General features: G+C 39.4%; 3 protein-coding genes across 4 annotated transcripts; all 3 read right to left on the bottom strand.

Annotated features, from left to right (window-relative positions):
- Positions 1–3160: 3160 nt before the first annotated feature.
- On the bottom strand, positions 3161–5217 carry LOC108877557 (pleckstrin homology domain-containing family F member 2). The gene is made up of 2 exons (XM_018667630.2): positions 4921–5217; positions 3161–4596 (listed from the first exon to the last, which is right to left on the bottom strand). Exons 1-2 carry the CDS (start codon positions 5162–5164, stop codon positions 4004–4006), a joined length of 837 nt encoding a protein of 278 aa, XP_018523146.1. The 5' UTR covers positions 5165–5217; the 3' UTR covers positions 3161–4003.
- Positions 5218–9815: 4598 nt separating this feature from the next.
- bglap (bone gamma-carboxyglutamate (gla) protein) lies at positions 9816–11350 on the bottom strand. The gene is made up of 4 exons (XM_018667631.2): positions 11186–11350; positions 10912–10959; positions 10418–10502; positions 9816–10251 (listed from the first exon to the last, which is right to left on the bottom strand). Exons 1-4 carry the CDS (start codon positions 11241–11243, stop codon positions 10149–10151), a joined length of 294 nt encoding a protein of 97 aa, XP_018523147.1. The 5' UTR covers positions 11244–11350; the 3' UTR covers positions 9816–10148.
- A 2808-nt stretch (positions 11351–14158) lies between these two features.
- mgp (matrix Gla protein) lies at positions 14159–17179 on the bottom strand. Of its 2 annotated transcripts, none has more exons than XM_018667786.2 (5): positions 17039–17179; positions 15544–15628; positions 15395–15424; positions 15079–15175; positions 14159–14748 (listed from the first exon to the last, which is right to left on the bottom strand). In XM_018667786.2, exons 2-5 carry the CDS (start codon positions 15602–15604, stop codon positions 14589–14591), a joined length of 348 nt encoding a protein of 115 aa, XP_018523302.1. In that variant the 5' UTR covers positions 15605–15628; positions 17039–17179; the 3' UTR covers positions 14159–14588. The 2 variants fall into 2 exon arrangements, with proteins under 2 accessions (XP_018523302.1, XP_018523303.1); XM_018667787.2 differs by having other exon boundaries at positions 15544–15631; positions 17039–17166.
- Between the last annotated feature and the right edge of the window lie 3514 nt (positions 17180–20693).

The raw sequence follows: 20693 nt of genomic DNA, 5'->3' as shown, positions 1-20693 counted from the left end.
GGAAGACAAAGATGCTTGCAGCAGACTTAAGGAGGAAATCAAGAAAGAGAAGGCTTGTTTCTTGAAAGCATTAAAAAATACAAATGCAAGAGAAAGAGCTCTCTGAAAAGACTCTGGCTTTAGAAAAGAGCCAGATTGCTGAAAAAATGTTAAGATCCTCCCTCAAAAATGAGAAGAAGCGCTTTGAACAGATGGTTTTACAGACGCAGGCCACAGAAGACCTTATACCCATCCTTAGTAAGCAGCTCAGAGAGGCCTCTGCTTCCTCAGAGAGTATGAGGTACGACATGCAGACACTGAGGTTGGAGAATGCTAAACTCAAGGCTATGGAGACAGAACATGATTGAATAATACTGAGACACCGCTCTCTGTCTGAGTGCCATGAAGAGACGATGTCAAAGAAAAAGGAGAATCAAGCTACCATTGCCAAGCTTGAGTACATGGTAGATGGAGTCAAAACACGTCAGTCAGAGAGCAGGACAAGACAGGCTGAACTTGAAGACGCCCTAAAACAAGAGAGGACATGAAGCTCTGACTTGCAGCTGAGAGCCAATCAAATCACCACTGCTCTCGAAAAAGAAAGGACCACGTGTGAAAAATACTGTGTCGAGCTCAGGGAAGCTTTGGCCAGGCAGATTGAGACAGTGGAGGAGCGGCAGAAACTGTCTGTGGCCCTCTAGAAAGCTCAGGACAACTACTTCAGACTTCAAGAACATGTGGCAGAGTCAAACTTTCAGCTCAAACACAGCAATGACACTGGGCTCAGGCTCCATGAAAAGACATGGGTTCTGGATGAGACAACAAAGGCTCTACACAACCTGCAGAGGGAATATGCAGATCTCGGGAGGAAGCACAGTGACATCAATTCAGATTATCGAGACCTGCTGGAAATTCACAGTACCCTCCAAGTCATACACGAGAGACTCAGCTATGCACAAGGGAACCCCCGACCAGAATTCAGACTGCCTCAGTTAAGGCCCGCTTGTGTGGGAAAATGCTCAATGCTCTTCTCTTACCTCCAACCCCCCCCCCCCATCACTCTCTCCACTTTCCCCCTTCTCCTCTACCCTCCCCTCACTCTCTTTCCTTCTCTCCAAACCCAGCCGGTCAAGGCAGACGGCCGCCCACCCAGAGCCAGGTTCTGCTCAAGGTTTTTCCTTGCCACTGTTGCCAAGTGCTTGCTTAGGGTGAAATGTTTCTGTAAAGAGTATGGCCTAGACCTGCTCTCTGTGAAAAGTTCCCTGAGATAACCTCTGCAATATAAATAAAATTGACTTAAGTCAAGTATAAGCTAATTGGTGTATTATAGCTTAAATTTTACATTAGCTTTCTAGCTAATATGTGACCAGCCAATAAATTTGAAAAAGAGACACATTTGTGTACCTGATTAAGTTGTATATTGAGGTAGGTGTTGAGCTGCAGATCCGATCTCTTATTACTGTTGTCAACAACAACATAATCCCTGTGCCCAAATTTGATTTATTTTTGGAGTAGCCTCCTCCCCCCTTCACGATAGCTGCTCATGTGTTGACCTGTGCTGGTCTGACTGTTGCATGTGCAATATCAAATTGTGACCAACAGATGTCCTCATTTTCATTGTCAAACTTCTTTCCATTTTACCCACATCAAAGGCAATCACTAGTAACGCCCAGTGCACATGTCTACATATATGTTTCACACTCATCTGACCAGACCCTTTTTCATTTTCCTGGCCAGGCTAGATTAAAAGCAGGAGGAAAAGGCATGACCTTGGTTTGGACCATGTGCAACTAAGAATGCACAGCTGTATCCTGACTCTCTGTCCTGGTCAAATAAATGGATCTATGGATGGGACAGTCAAAAACACATTATGAACTTAGCTATTTGTACTTTATCAGTGTTTTGTTAAATGTTAGTGAAGATGACTTCCTGTGGTACACACAGATGACCAAAAGTTGCTTTTATTAAATTTGTTGTATTTTCATATGTGATATGGAGCAGAGGAAAGGTGACACAAGCTTTGGATTTTTTTTCGTAGTAATGCAAGGTGTTAGCAAGGTATTATTGTATACAATTTAAAAACAGAAGTATTTCATGATGAGACACAGCACCTTATTTTTTGTATTACTGGCATTCGTCAGTGATGGTTAACCGGTTTTACTAATCAGGCTAATTATGATACAGTGCATTCAGTATCTGTGACTAGCGTCTTTTATCAGGAAAATAGGCCATATTTCCTTGTTCCGTAAGAGTCAAACAAGTTTGGCACTATTTTCAAAGCAGTGACTTACCCATGATTAGAAAATATTTGGCGTTGTTACAGCTGTTTGTTTATGTAGCCAGTTAAACCATCAGTCTAGGGTTATTTCTGTGTGAAAATGTTCCCTTGGCTCTTTGGACAGAATCAAAAACAGAAGCGGTGACTTAAGTTTCAGTGATGTTTTCCAACATGGATTTTACCTCAGGCACACACAGCAATCCCAGTTTGTTATTTTAGGCCTATTTGATGACAAGTTGCACAAATATTTTTTAAAGGTAAGTCATTTTGCCGTAAACCACCTCCACCCTCTTTCTCTCTTACTGGCAAGGCCACGCCCAACAAGAATCCCCTGACCCACTGCTATCTCTCCAACTCAAACACCAACAGGCAGACAGACAGAAGCATACAGAAACACTAGTTTATAACTGATAAACCCTCACAGATCAATGAATGTTAATTACTTATTAGCCTGTTTGCTGAGGAAATCATTTCACTAAAACCATGTAAAAATACAAAATACTTGCATGACTTATTGGAATTTGTTGTAAAAATGCATACTAGCTGTCTGTGTTTAAAGAGGACACTGTTTGTGTTTATAGCAGCTACAGTCAATTAATTATGTACATTTGAATTAAACTGTAGTTCAATCTTATTCCAAAAGCTTGGTCATTTTACTGTCACCCCCCCCCCCCCCTCATTTTTTTTTACACAAAATTTGCACATACCAAAAATGTTGTTGTATGGAATTCTTAACTGATAATTTAAATAGTGATGTGTAGTTTTAGAGTTGTATGTGCAGAAGAATGAGTAATGAGTTATACAGACTTATACAAAAATATATGGACTGGACTGGAATCATGGAAAAAAAGATTGGTGCATCCACTTTGACACTGAACATTCAAATCATCACAACAGACACAATTATTTTACCTGTTCGTAAATGCTTTATTGTTCATAGATCATTAGTTAAAGCTATAAAGAGTAATTTCTTTTTCACATGTAAACAGCAACTGATACATACACACTTGATTTAAGGCCTGAAGAAACTGTTCTTCTCAACATCATCTGACACCAGCTCATAATTAGTGTGTGTCTATATGAACCAGGGTATAAAGAGTGCAGCACTGACAGGAGTAAATATCTACAAATACATAATTCTCTCTCTTAAAGTCTCCCTTCAAAAATGTTTTCTTCATCCTGTTACCTGACTGTGATATTTGAACTTCACAGTGCAAAATGTTGTATGTGAGTTTGACAGTAGCAGGCCTCTTTAATATTCATTTCCTGCAGAGAGAAAGTTTCTTGGCACTCACTAAAAATCTTAGTCAAAGTCTGAGATTTGTTATTACAACTGATTATGCAACTTGTGTGATGTGGAAACTTGAAACCCCTGAGAATGGACTTTTCAGTAAAGTAGGAGAGATTGTGTGTCCAGCAGTTGAACTTTTGAAACTGAAAATATTTGCATATGTATGAATTATTTGCAGTTGCAATTCTGGATTTTTCAATGAAGAAGGTCTGGGAAATCCATATGAAGTCATGATTCAAAGCAGAGCATCTTTAGAAATTTTAAAACACTGGAGGGCATCTTTAAGGATTCTTTATACTGGCTCCAAACATGTTCCTACTCAATTTAATAAAAGCAGCTTTGTGTCAACATTCCCAGTCATCTGAGTGTATTCAAAAGTCCAGTGCTTTTTGTTATAACACAGTTCATAGTTTAATAGGATGGTGAGGCTGTAGCAGTCTTGTGTTGGTTATGTTTTACTGGGGTGACTGGTCTATTGATCTGGGGTACGCATATGTGCCCAGCTGTCCCCAAGTGCCCATCTGGGTGTCCAGCCAGTTGCTGGGAGAGTGGTTCTGAATGATTTCCTCTTCCACTTCGTCATCACTGGATGCTGCCACATCGTCCTCCTCTGAGCTGTTCTTCCCAGTGCTGTCTTCCCTCTGGCGAGATCCGTCTTTCTCCATGCTTGTGTGGCAGAAACTGCACACCCTCAGCTTCTTAGAAGGGTGAATGTTGCCTATTACTGCTCGCGTCTTGGAGCACGAATTGCAGACCAAAAAGCCACATTTTCGGCAGTGGTGTCGACGTTTCGTTGCAGTGAACTTGCTGAGGCAGCGCATGCATTTGTAGGAGCCATGGTCTGGTATCCAGGAAATAGCAAAGGTTAAGCTAGGTTGGCAGTTGCCAGTCTGCAGCAGTTTAGACCGGCAGTCTTCAATGTGATCCATCCAGGCCCGCTTCTCCTCGTATGAAGGGGCGGACACAAAGAAGGACTTGCATGGTGTACGGATCAGCCATTGGTTCCTCAATATCACACCGTCCTCCACGTCTTCCAGCTGGATGTTTTCTGAAATTACAGTGAAGATAGCATATTGATGACATTGGAAAAAAGATACAGATGATATGGTATGGTCAATTGGCTTCTCTACAAAAAAGTCACAGCTAAATATTTTTCCATGAGTGCTTTTAGAATATCTGCCTTTCAAACTGCTGCCACTCTACCAATCCAATAGCAGTGAATGTAATTTCACATGAGGTACTAAAATAATTGAAAAACTACATTTTAAAAATGCAAAACCAACTGGCAAAAAACAATTCATTCTTCATGGGACATTTTTGATCCAGTGGTTCCAGTGTTCTGTTAAGCCACAGGAGAAGATGAGTTGCTCACCTAGTGGGATGATCTTTTGGTTTTTGTGCCAGCGGCCGTTCAGAATGATGCTGCCATACACCAGCACATCATTGAAGAGGAAGAACGCCTTTGGTTCAGGCTTCCGACGACCTTGTTTTATCAGTCGACCCTCTCCCATCAGAACCCGATCCGGCTTAGACAGGGGCTGCCCTGACGGACCAAATGAATTCTCTACAGTCTGGATACGCTCCTGGTTCTCCTTCACAAACGTTAGCTTGTCCATGATAGTGGTTTGACATCTGTGTCATGAGAAAGGTGTCTGCAGCCACAGGAGCACGTGAATTTAAATCTAAACCCTGTTTCCTGGTGACGTAATGGTACTTTCCAAGTTTAGACTGAAGACAAACGTGTTGGGCAAGAAATACAAGAGAGGGAGAATTATGGGGCAGCACTGTGAACTACATTTAGATTTTATTTATGTAACAAACAGTTACCCTGCAAGTTCAGAGCAAAAAATAGCATGACACCAGAGGTGGAAAGTAACTGAAGTACATTTACTTAAGTAGAATTTTGAGATACCTGACAGTTTACCCCACTTAATACGTAATAGCACTGTATTACATTTCTCAGGAAAACTTATGGCATACAATATATTGTAAATATATTAAACATCCAGCCACATATAAAACAGGTAAAATTAGCTACACCTCAACAATAATAACATTAGCATTACGCTATTATAGTTTATTTTGTTGCTAATGCTTCTGCACTTTAACATGTGTTTAACAAATGTTTTGATTTTACTTAATGAAATGATACGTCTTTCATTACTGCATGGCATGTTGAATGTGTAAGTGTAAGTTTTCTTTGCTGCTGTGCAACTATCAACCTTTAGGTGCTGATATTATTCATAATTTGTGTCTGTCTTTTATCAATTTGATATTTCTTTAAGGGAGTATGCTGTGAGCATGCACAGTAAAATAAGTAAAAAAAATAAATAAATAAATAAAATTCTGACAACACTGAAATGATGTATCCATTTGAGCAGTTCTGATAAAATGTGATATTTGCTGTAAATATAAGCATAAAACTACTTAGGATGGAAAAAACATACATTCTCACACTATCAATAAAACAGTAAAACTAACTACACAAGAGTTAATGTTACATTATTTGGTGCAGAACTGTGAGACTGGTTGAGCAGCTCAGCCAACAGCTGGAATGAAAAATAAACAAACTTTCATGAAACTGCTTCAAGCTGCCAACTTGTATATGTCACTCATATACAAGACTTGTCAGAGGCACTCAGATGTTTCTCTGCTGGGTCATTGTTAAGCCACTAAATAGAGGAAGTGACGACAATAAACAAGATACAAAACAACATTCTTCCCGTCATCAAATCAAAAAACACCTCTTGTATTCTGTAACACTGTTATTACGTGTGTGATGCAGTGCATGGCAAAATGCAAGGGGAATTCCGAGGGGCAGTTTTTTCGGCTTTTTGTCCTCTTCTGAGGATATGGATTTAAAGTTGGAAAAAGTTAGGGGAACTTCTTGGGAATAAACAAGAATAGCTAATCATTTTTCAAACAACATTTTATCATAGTACATTATCAGCATAATACAAAATGTATTACTTGTACACAAGATAAAGTTTGGTCAGTCAATTAATTAGTAAATATGATAGAATAATACTTAGGCTACAAAGAATTTTTTTTTTTTTAACAAACCCTCTGTAGAATAAATGTAGGGAAAAAAGGAATAGTTTTGGGAAAATACCCTTATTCACTCTCTAGAGAGAGTTGTACATGTGAGATTGATACTACTCTCAAATCTGTGCAGTAAATATAAAACTAGCACCAGCAGCTGGTTAGCTTAGCTTAGCATATAGGCTGGAAACAGGTAGCTTAGCTCTATCCAAAGGTAACAAAATCTTCCCACTAGCACCCATGAAGCTCACTGATTAATATGTGTGTGGCAATCGGAGTGCAGTAACCTAGCATAGGCTCCAGGAAGTTACAGCTCCCAGTAGAGGAAGTGCAGCAAATAACACCTGTAAAATGATGAATTGTTGTTTTACATTTTTTTATACATTAAGTAAATAAGATACAATGTGTTAGTAAATTAGATTAAATGGTGCTACCAGGCATTGTTTGTTATCTTTGAACAAAACCAGGCTAGCTTTCCCCATGTTACCAGTCTTTGTGCTAAGCTAAGCTAACTGGTTGCTGGCTGCCAACTGTAGCTACATACGTCTTCTCAACTAACCAAGCTTATTTTCATCCAAATGATACAAATGTGATTGATAGTAATGTTTTGTGTTCGGCTAACATCTCCATATTCATTGGATTTTGCGGCATTTGTGCTTTTATGCTGATAATAATAGTTAAATGTAAAATGTTAGAAAACAAGCTTTCTTCTGAGGTTTTGGGAAGCCAAGCAGATCAAATAACTGTCCATCATATAATTTAGGCTTCATGACTCAGTTGGATGTGTCATGAGGGAAAATGGAAAAATCACAAGAAAAGAGAAGACTGTCCCGAGGTGCTACTATCAGAATTGCTCTAACAACAACCCTCCATTTTTTCACTCTTTTCTTCCTTCATACTCTCTCATACATTCACTCATACACACATATCGTCATGCATTGTTTTTCTTTGTCTCATTAACTTTCTTTGTGTTTTTTTAAAGTTTGTCTTGTTCTGCAAATCTTATCTCTCTCTTCTCACTTATTCTCTGTCAAATTACTGTTTCATGCATCGACCTTTTGCACTAGAAAAGAAAAACAAAAAGAACAATAAAGATAAGGGAACTGGAAGAGTAGACAACAAAGTAGTTTCAGGTAGAGATAGAGACTTGCCTAACCAGATACCAGACATACAGCACACACACATAATCTCACAACGGCACAGAGCTACTGACAGCTGCGACAAAGTCTCAATGATATCTAATGCATGTTAACAACATATTTCTACAGACTGAGCAGATTATAAGGTGTTTTCCATCTTTTACTGATTGGATTATTCTGCCAGGCAAGGTTGCATCATGAGTGCTATGTGTCCAAATGGAACAGTCTTTTGTTTTAGGTTCTTGAGAAAGTGGCCCACAGCAATGACACATCACTGCAAAATGAAGGACACTCCTTCATCCTGGGGAAAAGGTAATAGTCTGAGGGTGCCAAGCCAGACGAATAGGGCAGTTGTTGCCGGCCCATGACTGCATGAACTGTTAAACTCATCTCCTTCTACCTCAGACTACAATTATATCAATCACCCCAGTAGAACATAGGACAAGGAGGACTTAGTACAGATTGTAGTATAGTATAGTATAGTAAGGGAATTTAGGTCTGTATATGTAGGTGTATTACATATGTATGTGTATGTGTATGTCACTCCAATTCAAGAGGTATTTATCTGCTGTACTGTAATAGCATCAGTGGTTTGATCAGAACATGCTGTGGACTTTGCTAGAGAAATGTTACAACCAAAATAGCCTGTGTAGTAGTTTGAATGTAGTCCTTCTGGAGTATCAAGTCAAAGAAGTGTTGACTTGGTCTTTTAATAGACTTCAGACTGCATTTTGTTGGATTAAGGCCCAGTGTTTTGGCTTGTGCCATCATCAGGGACCAAGCAGGAATAATGAGTTGAAAAGCATTTATACATTTTCAAACATCATACAAGGCATCCCATATGGTAACTGGATTGTTCAGTAATCAAGCCATCATCTGTGCTACTTGATCTGTGACCCCTCTTTGCTTTATACATTGTAGCAACATCATTAAAGTATCATTTTCAGTAGTTAATCAAAATTAGTTCAATGTAATTTGTAAGAAAACACCTCAAAAGTCAAGCTCTTCATTTAGTCCTTGTGGTGATAGTGTGTTTACACATACAAAATACTCCCTTTTCAAAAGCAGTTGATCTATATAGTTACCTTGCTCTTAGTTAAGTTAAATGTTGTCTTCCTCTTGTGTTTTTGTGTTCAATTATATACATTTTCAATTGTCTCTTTGTCTCTCCCACATATATTAAGCCACATGGGCATTTTAGCATGTAAACAACCTCACTGGTGACACAAGTAGTACATCTCATTACATGGAAGGTCTGTCCTCAATGGGGATGTCTGAATTCTTCAGTGCAGACTATGTTATTGCAAAATGCAAATGAGCGACATGAAAAACCACGTTGATGGATAAACACAGAGACTCAGACATGGCTGACCTTTAACTGATGGGACAACTATCGTGTTTCAGCTTCTCAGGGTTACATTGCACTGTAACATGTAGTATTTATTGATTTGTTTTTCCTTGATAGGTGAGCTTTTTGAGTTTTTTTTTTTTTTTTACATTTTTATTTAAGTGTATTGTGTGTGATTTTGTTGAACTGCTCTTCGTGCTCTCTAATTGCCCTGTTGGAAATAATAAAGTTATTTGGATTGAAATGAATTCGACACTAGGATGTTTTTATATAGAAAAAGAGGAGGATGTCTAAACAGCTATCCAACTTTTATCAATATTTTAACACTATGGATTTAATATTGTCTGATAGAGGTGAACAAAATAGAGGTTAACACATATGAATCCATATAAGATAATCCTACCTCAAAATCTTTACCGGAGGAGAAAAATGTACTTGAAAATATATACAAAGCACTCTGCATTGGATCTGTATGATATAAATTATTGTATCTTGTAAGCCCATAATTGAATGTATGACACAATAATAAAAACGCCTGGCATTCGCAACCAAACCTCAAGAAAACCTCAAGGAGACAAAGTCTACATATAAGACTATATTAACTTTTTGATGACATATTCATGTACAACAGTGACATCTAGTGGCCTAAACTTGTCTAAGCACTTAAATTACTAAGAAACTGTTAAAGTAATTCATCCAGTATCACAGGTGGGGTTTTAACAAAGAGCACACACAGCACACTTTTATTTATGTTTATTTAATTTCATCAAACTACTCTACAGACTGGCTGAAATGATAGAATTAGAGGCAATTCTCTGGGTCTATGCAGGGTGGAAAAATAAATCACATGCCAACATTATTCCTCCTGCTCACACATCTGCTCACATCTTTATCCCCATATCTCTCTTTTCTCCTCTTGTGTAACAACTTACTTTTACACACTGGCACACTTTGGAAGATGTTTTCCATGCTTTTTTGCATAACAGCAAAGACAAAGGTAAGCTCAAAGGTGATAAGGCAAATGAAAGAAAAGACAATTTTGGCGAGCAATCAGTTGTCCCGATGTGGCGTCTAATATGGGATTGGTCCATAGTAGGCGGTGTAGGCGGCAATAATTCCATCTATGTCCATCTTGTGCTCACAAGCCAGGTTGGCCTCACAGACTTCTCTCAGGCTGAGTGGAGAGAGATGAACAGTTAGATTTAAAACACACACACACACACACACACACACACACACACACACACATATGTGCTGCTATTAGATTCAGTAGTAGTATGTGGGTGTGCCTGTCCATTGCTGTTTATAGGTGATGGGAAAGAAGAGGATGTGTGAAATACCTCTCCAGCTGGGTTGGGGATAACTCTCCAGCAGCTCTCTTCTGTCTCACCACTGTGGATGCCTCCTCTCTCTCCACAAACAAACCTGCACATCATGCACATTTAATATGAATGTATAAATGCAGAGTCTGTCAGGGCCTGTTAAAAATCAACCAAATACAAATGCATATGGAAGATATAATAGCAACACAGAAAATCAAGAGCAGTTGTAGAAGAAAGAGTGAAATATATGTTTAAATTGGGTTATCATTGTTCAAATTTTGTTTAACGAATCAGAGCTATATTAAACAAAATGTTAAACTGATTATCAGGGTTATTTTTTTTAAAATCATTATTTATGTCAGCATCAACTGAAAACTGGAAAAGATTTCTGGTCAAACTGTGGGAATCATCTTTGAGTCAAACTGACTCAAAACGTGTTTCACAACTGTAGCAGAATAAATGCACTAAATATACAGCTCAGTAAAAATCCTATTGTTGAATCATGATCTTACCCTCCTGAGCAGGGTTGTCACCAGCAGGCTGCGACCCAGTGGAGGCATCTGTCAAACATGAAGGGAAAAATATAAATAATAATGATTTATTTCATTTTATTAGATTTTTTGTAGTCAAGTAAGTGTCACACCTTCAAGTGATTCCTTTCACCACAAAAGTCTTGAGTCAAATAAATCAATTGGGCAGGTTTTTAAACTTTGTAAAGTTGATACTGTATGCTGCAGTTTTAAAAGAGCTTTTGAAACATATAGCATTCTGCTGTGTTGCTCTTACCTGAAGTCAGACAGATGACAGCCAGGGAGCAGAGGACCAGGATGGCCAAAGTCTTCATCTCTGAGCTTCTTTCTTCAACCACACAGCAAGTAAGACTGGAGACTTTAAGTGCTCTGTCACTCTCTTCTCTCTCTTTCTTTCTGTCTTTCTCTTACACATATATACATAGATACACACTGAGTTTATAGATGCGGCCCTCACTCCAGCATGGATATGTGATTGGTTAGGGAATCATGTATCACACACCCACACGGATACAGAAATACACACCTCCACGAAAATCATGCATACAAAAACAGGTTTTATATATATGTTTGTGCGCGCATACACACACACACACACACACACACCTATACAAAAAGAGTGTGGACTCTCTGCTTCCAAAAGGTGTGTATTTGTTTTAAAGCATAGGTGATGAGAAAACAAATGTGGACAACTCACAGCCACAAATCTCAGCCACAGGAAGTGTCTTTCAATGACAAATATTTTTCACCTTGTTTAGGTCAATTTAGCTGCTGCTGAGAAACCAGGTTGTTCTTGTGAATCATTGTTTGCATCTCACTTTCCTCTACTGAATCTTGAAACGGCAGATTTTTCTTTCAATTTTAAAGAAAAGTAGAAAAAAATGCTCGAAAATTAAAAAGAGACACAGGATGATGTAATTCAGCTGCAAAATAAAATTACACCATTTCCAGACGACTTGCTGTCAGACTCAGTGATAATAATAAAAGGTTTGATTAAATTTTGGAGATGCAATGCCAGCTGGCAGCCTGGAGAGGTCAGAGTTTCACTGCGCGCCCACACACTTTTACATTTGGGTCACAAAGTCCATGAGGCAGACAAAACCATGTAATACAAACTGAAACCACCGTCCCACATTATGTGACATGATTTTAATCCGAGGGTTTTCTCTTTTATTACACACCGCAGTGACTTCCTACATAAAGAAAGTAAGATTTAGAAACAAACCCGGAGTGTTTGAAGATTTGTAGGAGGGTAATTTGAAATGTAGACAGATATTTTTACCAAAACAAGTGGGTGGTTTGCCAATAAAGAAGTGGAAAGCTTCATACAGTGAGTAAAACATGTCATTTAATTTTAATTGAAGCACAACTTTCCACAAGAAAAATGCTTGGTCATTTTAAAACACCTAATTCTTTGGTATTTTGACGGTTTAGTAGAGAAGGACAATCATAAGCAATGTTGTGCTGTAATGAATTACAGCATCTGATGTATTGTGGCCATTGTGTACAGCATATTACCATAGTTACATTTCCAAAACCAATCCTTTGGACATCCTTAATTCATGATATGAAAATGTTTTCCGTAAATTTTTCCCTCTCTTGCTCTTCTTGTTGCTTTTTTTGAATGGATATTTAGATTCTGGACTGGTTCTGACAGAACTACATGAGCTGTAATTTCACTGTCTGGGTCAACCTTGGTGCCTTGTCTCGTCTCAGGGACAGACATCAAGGATTCAACCTCAGGACAACTTTAATTGTGCACATTTGTGGAGTTGTGGTAACAAAGAAAAACAAACATCCAGTATGACTGTGACTGTGCCATGCTGACATCCACACTGTGCTGACCTGTCTTTGTTTCTCTGACTGTCTGCAGCAGCGAGGATACTGACACACAGATGTGTGCTGCATTGCACAGATTCCTCCTGAGCTTACATGAAACCAGATCTCGACTATGCATATTAACATCCGCGGTGCTTGTGTGCTTCCAGTAATATGTGTCCTTGTTTAACCCCTCTACAAGTCAGTGGTTGGAAGTACCTAAATACCTTTACTCAGGTACTGTGCTTGAGTACAGTACAGTACAGTAGAGATACTTGTAACTTACTTGAATATTTCCATTTTACACTACATGATATTTCTACTCCACCACATTTACAGGTTAACTGTATTTATTTATTTATTATTTTGAACCTGGGCCTTATTTTTATTTTTTGTGTTTTTGGGTATAAATGATTGATAGGGACAAAAGTCTTTGCAATCAGTGCAGTATTGTACAATAACAGTGCATCCTACCAAACATCTGTTAGGATGTTATCCTGTGGGCAGCTGTCCACTTCAAAGTACATTCACTGAAGTGCTTGTTTTTGCCAGATTGTTACTTGTAAGTGTCTGACATCATTATGAACAGAGTCCCTACAGAGATAAACCTTTTTTTTAAGTAAGATCCTTTTTGTTTAACCAGAAACGTTGCTATATATCACTACCAGACTCCACTGACAAAAACAGTCATTTTTACTGAGCAGCAAGTTTCTCTTCTTTCCTCTCCCATTAATCATCTCACCACCACTCAGATTTATCTTGTGACCATTTGGAAGGGTCACAAGAACCACTGGACGAAAACTGCCTAACTATAAATAAAGTAGTTAAAACTAGCTCCACATTGAGCAGCTAAACTTGTACAGTGTTGCATCAGCATTAACTATCTAATAATGTCACATTCAATATATCAGTCACAGGAGACATTTTACTGCAGAACACATACATTTACTTTGATACTTAAATTACATGTTGATAATGATGATGCTAATGTGCTTTTGCTTGTGCAGGATTTTGAATGCAGGACTTTTATTTCTACTGATGTATTTTTACATGAATGCATTGGCACTTTAAGTGAAGGATCTGTAACTGCAACAAGCAGTGGCTTGCTGGTGATTCAACTGAATCTTAACTATTTACCCTGGCCACTCTCGCAAACCTTTATGTTAGTCCCCTACTATAAAACAAATAAGAAAAATAAGTCTGTTCAACTTGTCTGCACTTCCAACACCACTACCCTACCCTTTAAAACACTTTTCATCGCCATTTAATCATGAGAAGTCACAAAAATTTGACCACTACCATCATTTTAAAATCTGCCACACAAACACTGGCGCCGATCCCAAATGTTTTCACACAACCATGTGGCAAACAAATGGTATAAACAGGATTAAAACAAAAACCCCCAAAAAAGGAATTTTGTTTATTTATTTATTTTTTTCAAAGCAATGGAAATAATCACCAGCAGTGCTGGCCTGGATAAGTAGGCGGATAATGTAAGAAATGATTAGTGGATAGTGAGCATTCAAGAATATCACATAAAGCTCATAAATGCTGTGAAGGTGTGATAATAGGGGGATAAAGGTGATCCTGAGATTACACAAGAGATGGGCCGTGAATTTCTACATGGGTATAATGATGGGTTGTTGAGAGATTTGAGCCACACTGGATGCCTCAGTATTTAGAAAATATGTATTTTCTAGGATTGTCACTTAACATCCAGAGGAGGCCACAAAAACAACAACATAAATTATATAAAAGTTGTGATATGTGGAATGTTGAGATACACATTCATATCCAGATGATAATGATAATTCTGCATCTGACAGACTGATACTCTGAGTTTAGTATCGACGACGAACTGCAGCTGGTCTCTGGGGTTGAGTCTGGGAGTTGAAATATCTCTGGTAGGCCTGCTGGTAGCCGTGGCTATAGGCATAGAAGCGGCAGGGAGAGTAGTCCTCACAGATCTCTGCACGCCTCTCCGCCGGAGATTTTCTCGGCCTGGACGAGACAGAGGGGAGGGTGGGCGGCGGGGGGGAAAAGAGATATAGAGAATTGCAGGCAGAGATAGTTCGAGGAAGAACTGTAATCAGAAGCAGATACTCTTTGTTTTTAACATTTCCTGTTTTAATATCACAAACTTAATTATTTCATTGAACATTTAGTTCCAGCTTCAGGCTCTGTGTGTTTGTGTCAGTGGATGTTTCAAGCATATGCAGATGTTTATTATTCTAATTAGGCTTTGTCTTAATGAGTATGTGGTTTTACACATGTATGAGATAAAGGAAGGGATATATGCCCCGTGTGCATGTCTGTGGTTGGGTGTCTTACCTCATGAAGTTGTAATGGTTCCCTCCGGGTGGGTTGTGTTCGTTGCCCCTCTGTGGCGTGATGAATGAGTTGGCTCGGTTTGGAGGCACAAACAAATCTACAACCACAAAACTTTACTAGACAAAAATCCCTATTTTAATCATGTCGGGCATGCCCTTCATGCAACTGATCTGGGTCGGGTGAAATAAAAGGGATGAGGGTATGTTAGTGAGGGATAAAAGGAGGATTAAATACATTATATTGTATAGCAGGCTGTGTCGTGTTTGTTAGAACTGCATGCATGTTTTCCCATAAACGAGAGACAATATTTAATCACCTTCAATGGATTCTGTGCTTTCATGAGAGTCTACGGGAAAAACATGGAATCGGGTTAATCATAAATGATAAATCACTGTCTGACTGGGATATATCACAGGTTATGAATAGATAATGGCTGCTGAATGATAGCAAAGTGAGGAACTGTACCATAGCAGACACAGAGAGAGACCGCAGCACAGAGTGCCAGAAACTGAAGAAGGCTCCTCATCCTGTGGCTTGTTTATCTCCCTGTCTGCTGGAAGGGAGGAGAAAGGTGTTTCAGTGAGTCATGTCAGCACCAAAAGTAAGAGTTAGATTGGAAAAGAGGGAGAAAAATGAGAGAAAAGGAAAGAGGGGGAGACTGGCTGAGATTTTGGATCTGTGGGTAAACAGGAAAGAACCACAAGCAGGGATAGATGGCTGAAAATGGCAAAGCTGCTATATCTGTGCTTGTGGTTTTGTGCATGCAGACTGCAGGTGGTCACGTAAGAAAATGATACACACTATCCTATAGATATACATCTGTATGTGCTGGGAAGTTGCTGCAGAATTTTTGTATGGAACAAACCAAAGTTATAAATATGTATGTTTATGATGTCATAAGATCAGACTGAAGACTTTCACTGAGAAAAATATGTGGTCAGGGTCAGTCCGCACTCACCATTCAGCAGCTAGAAGCTCAGTTTGTAGGAAAAAACAGTAAGAGAATACCTGTGGCTGAGAAATGTTGTCTAACTGCCAACTAAGAGTCCAAATACACTTATGCTTAATGCAGGGAGATAGACTGTAATTACAAAGATGCAAGTATTTTATATGGCTCAGCATACACACTTATATTCCATACAGCACTTACACGTGTGCACACATATGCACTCAGTCACATGCATGAGTGACCTATGGTAACGTGTGACACCTGTGCAAATAGCTACACCAGATGTCTGTAACACCTCAGCACGCACGCACACACACACACACACATACACGCATGCCTGCAGTGCAGAAAAGCTTTCATCCACATCTTCTGTTTGTGGGATTTGGATTGGATTCTGTTTCGGCAGCCCTCCTTTTCACCGTCAATAGCAGCTTTCATTGCATATAAACATACACACAAATCAGTGACACATACTCACACGCACATACTGCGCTCACAACATCGGCCCCTCAGGCATATCTTGGCTTCAGTGGAACCCAGACTCACAGTGGGCACAGAAACAGCAAGCCTAGGGCCCAAAGTTCAAAAAAGGAACTTCCAAAGACTGGCAAGCACAGCTAGACAAGTGTGTGTGTGAGAGAGGTGCTGACAGCAGTGTCTGCAGTTTTATGCCCACATGACTCTTTGTAGGGGTCCTAGTGGGTTCATAGCTTTCCTCCCTGCAGGCAGAATGTGCCCACCTCATTGGAAAAATGATGCTGGTAGTGCACACAGCCAGACAAAGGCTACATACTAAGTACTCTTTACACAAACAGTATCCAAAACTATAGGCCTACTGTACTATGAGGATGGCAGAATTATACTGAAAACATTTTAAACATGCATCTCAGACATCATCTAATAAAGAAAATTAGCAGTTTCTACAAACTTTAGCTTGTTCAAAAGATGTAAACTACCTCTACTTTTCACCTGCCACTGGTTTTAAAAGTTTATTTGCTTTAATGTACTTACCCTTAAAGATAATTATGGAGTAAGAAGTCTTGAAAATATCTCTCAGTCTATTTTCTCCCGAGGAATATTTCCTAATTCCTGACAGCAAAGCTTTTATACTCACCTCTTTTCCCCCCACCCCTTCATTTTCTACCCACCGACTCCCTCCCCCCACCTCCCCTTAGTTCCTTGCCCTCTCTCCTCCCTTCTCCTTCTATCAGCCCTCTTTTCCACCACTTAATCAGACCGTGGGTATTAGCTCACTCTCTCCCCAACTCCCACGCCTTCACCAAAAAACACAGTACTGTGGGTGACGGAAAGGAGCGGAGTGGAGAAAAACAAGCAGGGGGTAAACAGGGAGACAGAGGCGAAGGTGAGGGAAGGCTGGCACAGGGACGCCTAACCTGCTTCATAGCAGGTACATGATAATATTTGTTACTGTTTGCCAGCATGGCAGCATGATACAAAGAGAACATCCACCATACAGAAACAACATGGACTGACTCCATTTTTTGGCCCCTATATGTCTCTGAGAGAGTGGAAAAACATCTACTACGGTACTTGGGTTGGTACTTCATTTCAGCTCATTTAGCATTTATAAGCACTATATGAACATTTAAAGTACAGCACAGCTGTAAAAAAAAAAAAAAATACAAGTGCTAATTTTTGACAAATCTTATTAATTGCACATTTCAAAAAACACTTCTAAATGTCCTTATATGTTTGCTAACAACTACATTCAAGTTTCTTGTAAACCAAAGAGGAATCATGTTGGGTTGTTATAAAGAGCACACTACACTACAATACTTAATTAGATTTTTTTGGGGTAAAAGTTTTGACTTGCAATATGTTGAATAAAAGCTGAGAGTTCATTAAGTTCAAACTTAAAACAAACTTCCCAGAATGCACCGTTTTCGTTTGAAGTTTGAAACTCTCCAGAGAACCTTTCTTTTTTTGTAGTTTGATGATAACATGCTGGAAACTTGCTGTTTTCCTGTAAATCATGTTAAGATAAATAAGGATTGTTTCCTTTCATAATAATGAACACAGTGCAGTCTATCACGAATGCTAGTATTGAACTCAGTCCCTAAACCCTGTATACCTTTCAGCTGAAGACACTGAGTGTAGCCTCTCGTGTCTCTGTGCTCACACTCACAAATCCGTCATGTCAAATGAAAACTGACTCTTCAAAGTGGGAAATGTAAGAGGGAAGCAAATACTTTATGACTTTGAAGGAGCTATTTGAAAGGTGGCATTAGCATTAACAGCTATTTACTTACCAGTCTAGAAAAAACAATGTTTTTGCTTTTAGTTCTATCACTTTTCTTCTGAAGGTAGTAAGTCAACCAGCTTGTCCTGGCCTGGCAGACCTGTCTTGTCACTTTCCGATAGCGACTCACTGTAGTGTCCAGCCTGTCCTGAAGGCAGTATCATAATCTCTTGTCTCAGAAATGCAACAATAGCTGAAGCTCTTGTTAAGTGACCATCACCACCACCTGTTCCCAGCCACAGAGAAAACTCACAAGTAGCCCCTTTAACATTTGTCACTGTGACTGTTCAGTCACAGTGACAATTTCAATGTAATACCTTAAGTTTACTGATCTTTTTTCTCAGGTTCTGTGATATTCACTCAGTCTAGTTTTATTATAACTCATAAGTAAAAACAATTACTCAACTTGAATTCACTTAACTCACATTTTTGATACCACAGGGGAAGTTGAACAAACTTAAAATGATTCATGGTGTGACATTTATTAAAAACACATATACCTGTGAGCATGTGTGAAGTTACTTGATTTAAAAACAAAGATAAGTATTCATGCACATGCTGCACTTAATCTACTGAGTCTACATTAAAGTAAATGTAGTAGTTACACAGAACTACATCCATCTGGTGTGTGTATCTGAGAGTTATGCAACGCCACATCACATTTGGCTCAGTCATGACGCTCTGTGAATAGCTGTGTGAGAGCAGACCCTCGCCAACAGTAAACAAACCCGTATGGCAGGACGGTCTATGCCAGGAACTGACGGGAGTCAGACAGATAGATAAACATTAAGACAGACATAAGATGGAGATAAACCCTGCCGACAGATAGGAGAGGAGGGGAATTCAGGATTCAGAGGGTGAGAGAGGGAGACGGACTCAGATGGTGAAAACAGAGAGAAAGCACATGCTGTCGCGGTCTTAGATGTTTTTGGCACTGGGGCTGCAGACCTATCCAGTGATGTGGTTATACTAGACTGTTAACTCTGGAACCACTGAGTGGCTTGGTTCTTTTAACACAGATATTAAATGTGTGATTTCCAAAGGCATACACCACACACAAAGAAGAGAAGAAGATATGAATGAGAAAGAGATTTCTTCTTCTTTGCACCGGTAAAGTGGATTTATGAATGGACAGCCTTATTTAAGTATCTGTTCCTAAACATGGAGACAGACATAAGAGGAGAGGCAAGGCAAGGTGAATGACAGAAGGTGGAGAGGGTGATTGCATGGAACAAAATAGTCAGATGCAAAAATTCTTCATCCTTCTCCTCCCAGTGTTTTTATTCTTGTAGATTTTATTTGTGCCCTCTCTCTGCTTATGTTTAAAGTCATATTTCTGCTGTTCTCCCCATGTGCATGCCCGTCTCTTTACCTCAGTACTTTTCCTTTTTCTCGCTCCCTCTTATGCAGTTGATGTCTTGTGCTGACCAGTCACCTCCTCAGCCTTCCCACTTGAAGAATGACATATCACTCTTGTTATGAAAGCACGACAGAGAGACAGAATCATGTTTTCTGCAAGTGAAGTGAACCAGAGGGCCAGATAAATGATAAATTAAAAACAGAGGGAGGTGAAAAACAGGATGGGAGTGGCCAGGCAGGGCTGCGGGTGCTGCTTGTGATTAACAGGGCGCACCTGTACAGTACATCTGGCTTGATTTTACGATAGCACTTGACCAAAGGTCATCTTAAGTAAAGCAGGTAAGAGGAAGAGACAGACTCAATATGGCTTTGGAGAGGGAAAATTACTGGATCAGATTATACTGGGGCTGAACATATGATTGCAAGAGATATGCTCTGGAGAAAGTGCAGGATAAAAGAAGAAGGAATGGAAGGAAAGAATGAGCATTTGGCAGGAGAGAGCACAGTTAATTGATGTAGGAAACAAAAAATAAAATAGTGAAGGAAAGAGCATGGATTTTATAATAAGGGCATGACCACAAATGTGTAAACTATCCAAATAATGTCTTCAAAAACACATATCCCAACCTGTTTGGGCAGGCTTGTATTTCCCTCAGTGGTTGAGCAGGTGTACCTCAGGCTGCTCTGTGGCTCTGTGGACACAACACAGACAAACACTAATCCAACAACAACTCCCAAAAAAAGTGGAACTGTCCAGCCCATATATTTTTCCTGCTATTTTTACAGCTTATTTTCTTAATGGTCATCGCTGTGATTCACTTTTAAATTCTATTTGAAAATACTAGACACATTAAGGAGTGAGTGACTCAGATAGAGCCGGTGAAAACATCATGCAATGTAAGATCATTCCCTGGCTCTGTAAGGACGTGGGCTGGAGGGGGATCCGGCCAGACTGGACAGACATTACTCAGGACTGTCCCCCCTCTATGAGCCTCTCATGGTTCTGTTGTCCTGCAGCTGTGAATTTTGGCATATGAATGTCAACAG

This window comes from Lates calcarifer, linkage group LG11, assembly GCF_001640805.2.
Source record: "Lates calcarifer isolate ASB-BC8 linkage group LG11, TLL_Latcal_v3, whole genome shotgun sequence".
Lineage (NCBI taxonomy): Eukaryota > Metazoa > Chordata > Actinopteri > Centropomidae > Lates > Lates calcarifer.
This window is presented reverse-complemented; position numbering and strand designations above follow the sequence as displayed.

Bases quoted from the DNA above. Each gene is read 5' to 3' on its own strand.
- LOC108877557 (XM_018667630.2), bottom strand. From the start codon at position 5,164: ATGGACAAGCTAACGTTTGTGAAGGAGAACCAGGAGCGTATCCAGACT. The intron at 4,597-4,920 runs GTGAGCAACTCA...CTGTAATTTCAG, and splicing joins CCAAAAGATCATCCCACTAG to AAAACATCCAGCTGGAAGAC.
- mgp (XM_018667786.2), bottom strand. From the start codon at position 15,604: ATGAGGAGCCTTCTTCAGTTTCTGGCACTCTGTGCTGCGGTCTCTCTC. The intron at 15,425-15,543 runs GTACAGTTCCTC...TTTTTCCCGTAG, and splicing joins CTCTCTCTGTGTCTGCTATG to ACTCTCATGAAAGCACAGAA. The intron at 15,176-15,394 runs GTGATTAAATAT...TTGTGGTTGTAG, and splicing joins AAGCACAGAATCCATTGAAG to ATTTGTTTGTGCCTCCAAAC.
- bglap (XM_018667631.2), bottom strand. From the start codon at position 11,243: ATGAAGACTTTGGCCATCCTGGTCCTCTGCTCCCTGGCTGTCATCTGT. The intron at 10,960-11,185 runs GTAAGAGCAACA...CATGTTTGACAG, and splicing joins TGTCATCTGTCTGACTTCAG to ATGCCTCCACTGGGTCGCAG. The intron at 10,503-10,911 runs GTAAGATCATGA...CATGATGTGCAG, and splicing joins TGACAACCCTGCTCAGGAGG to GTTTGTTTGTGGAGAGAGAG.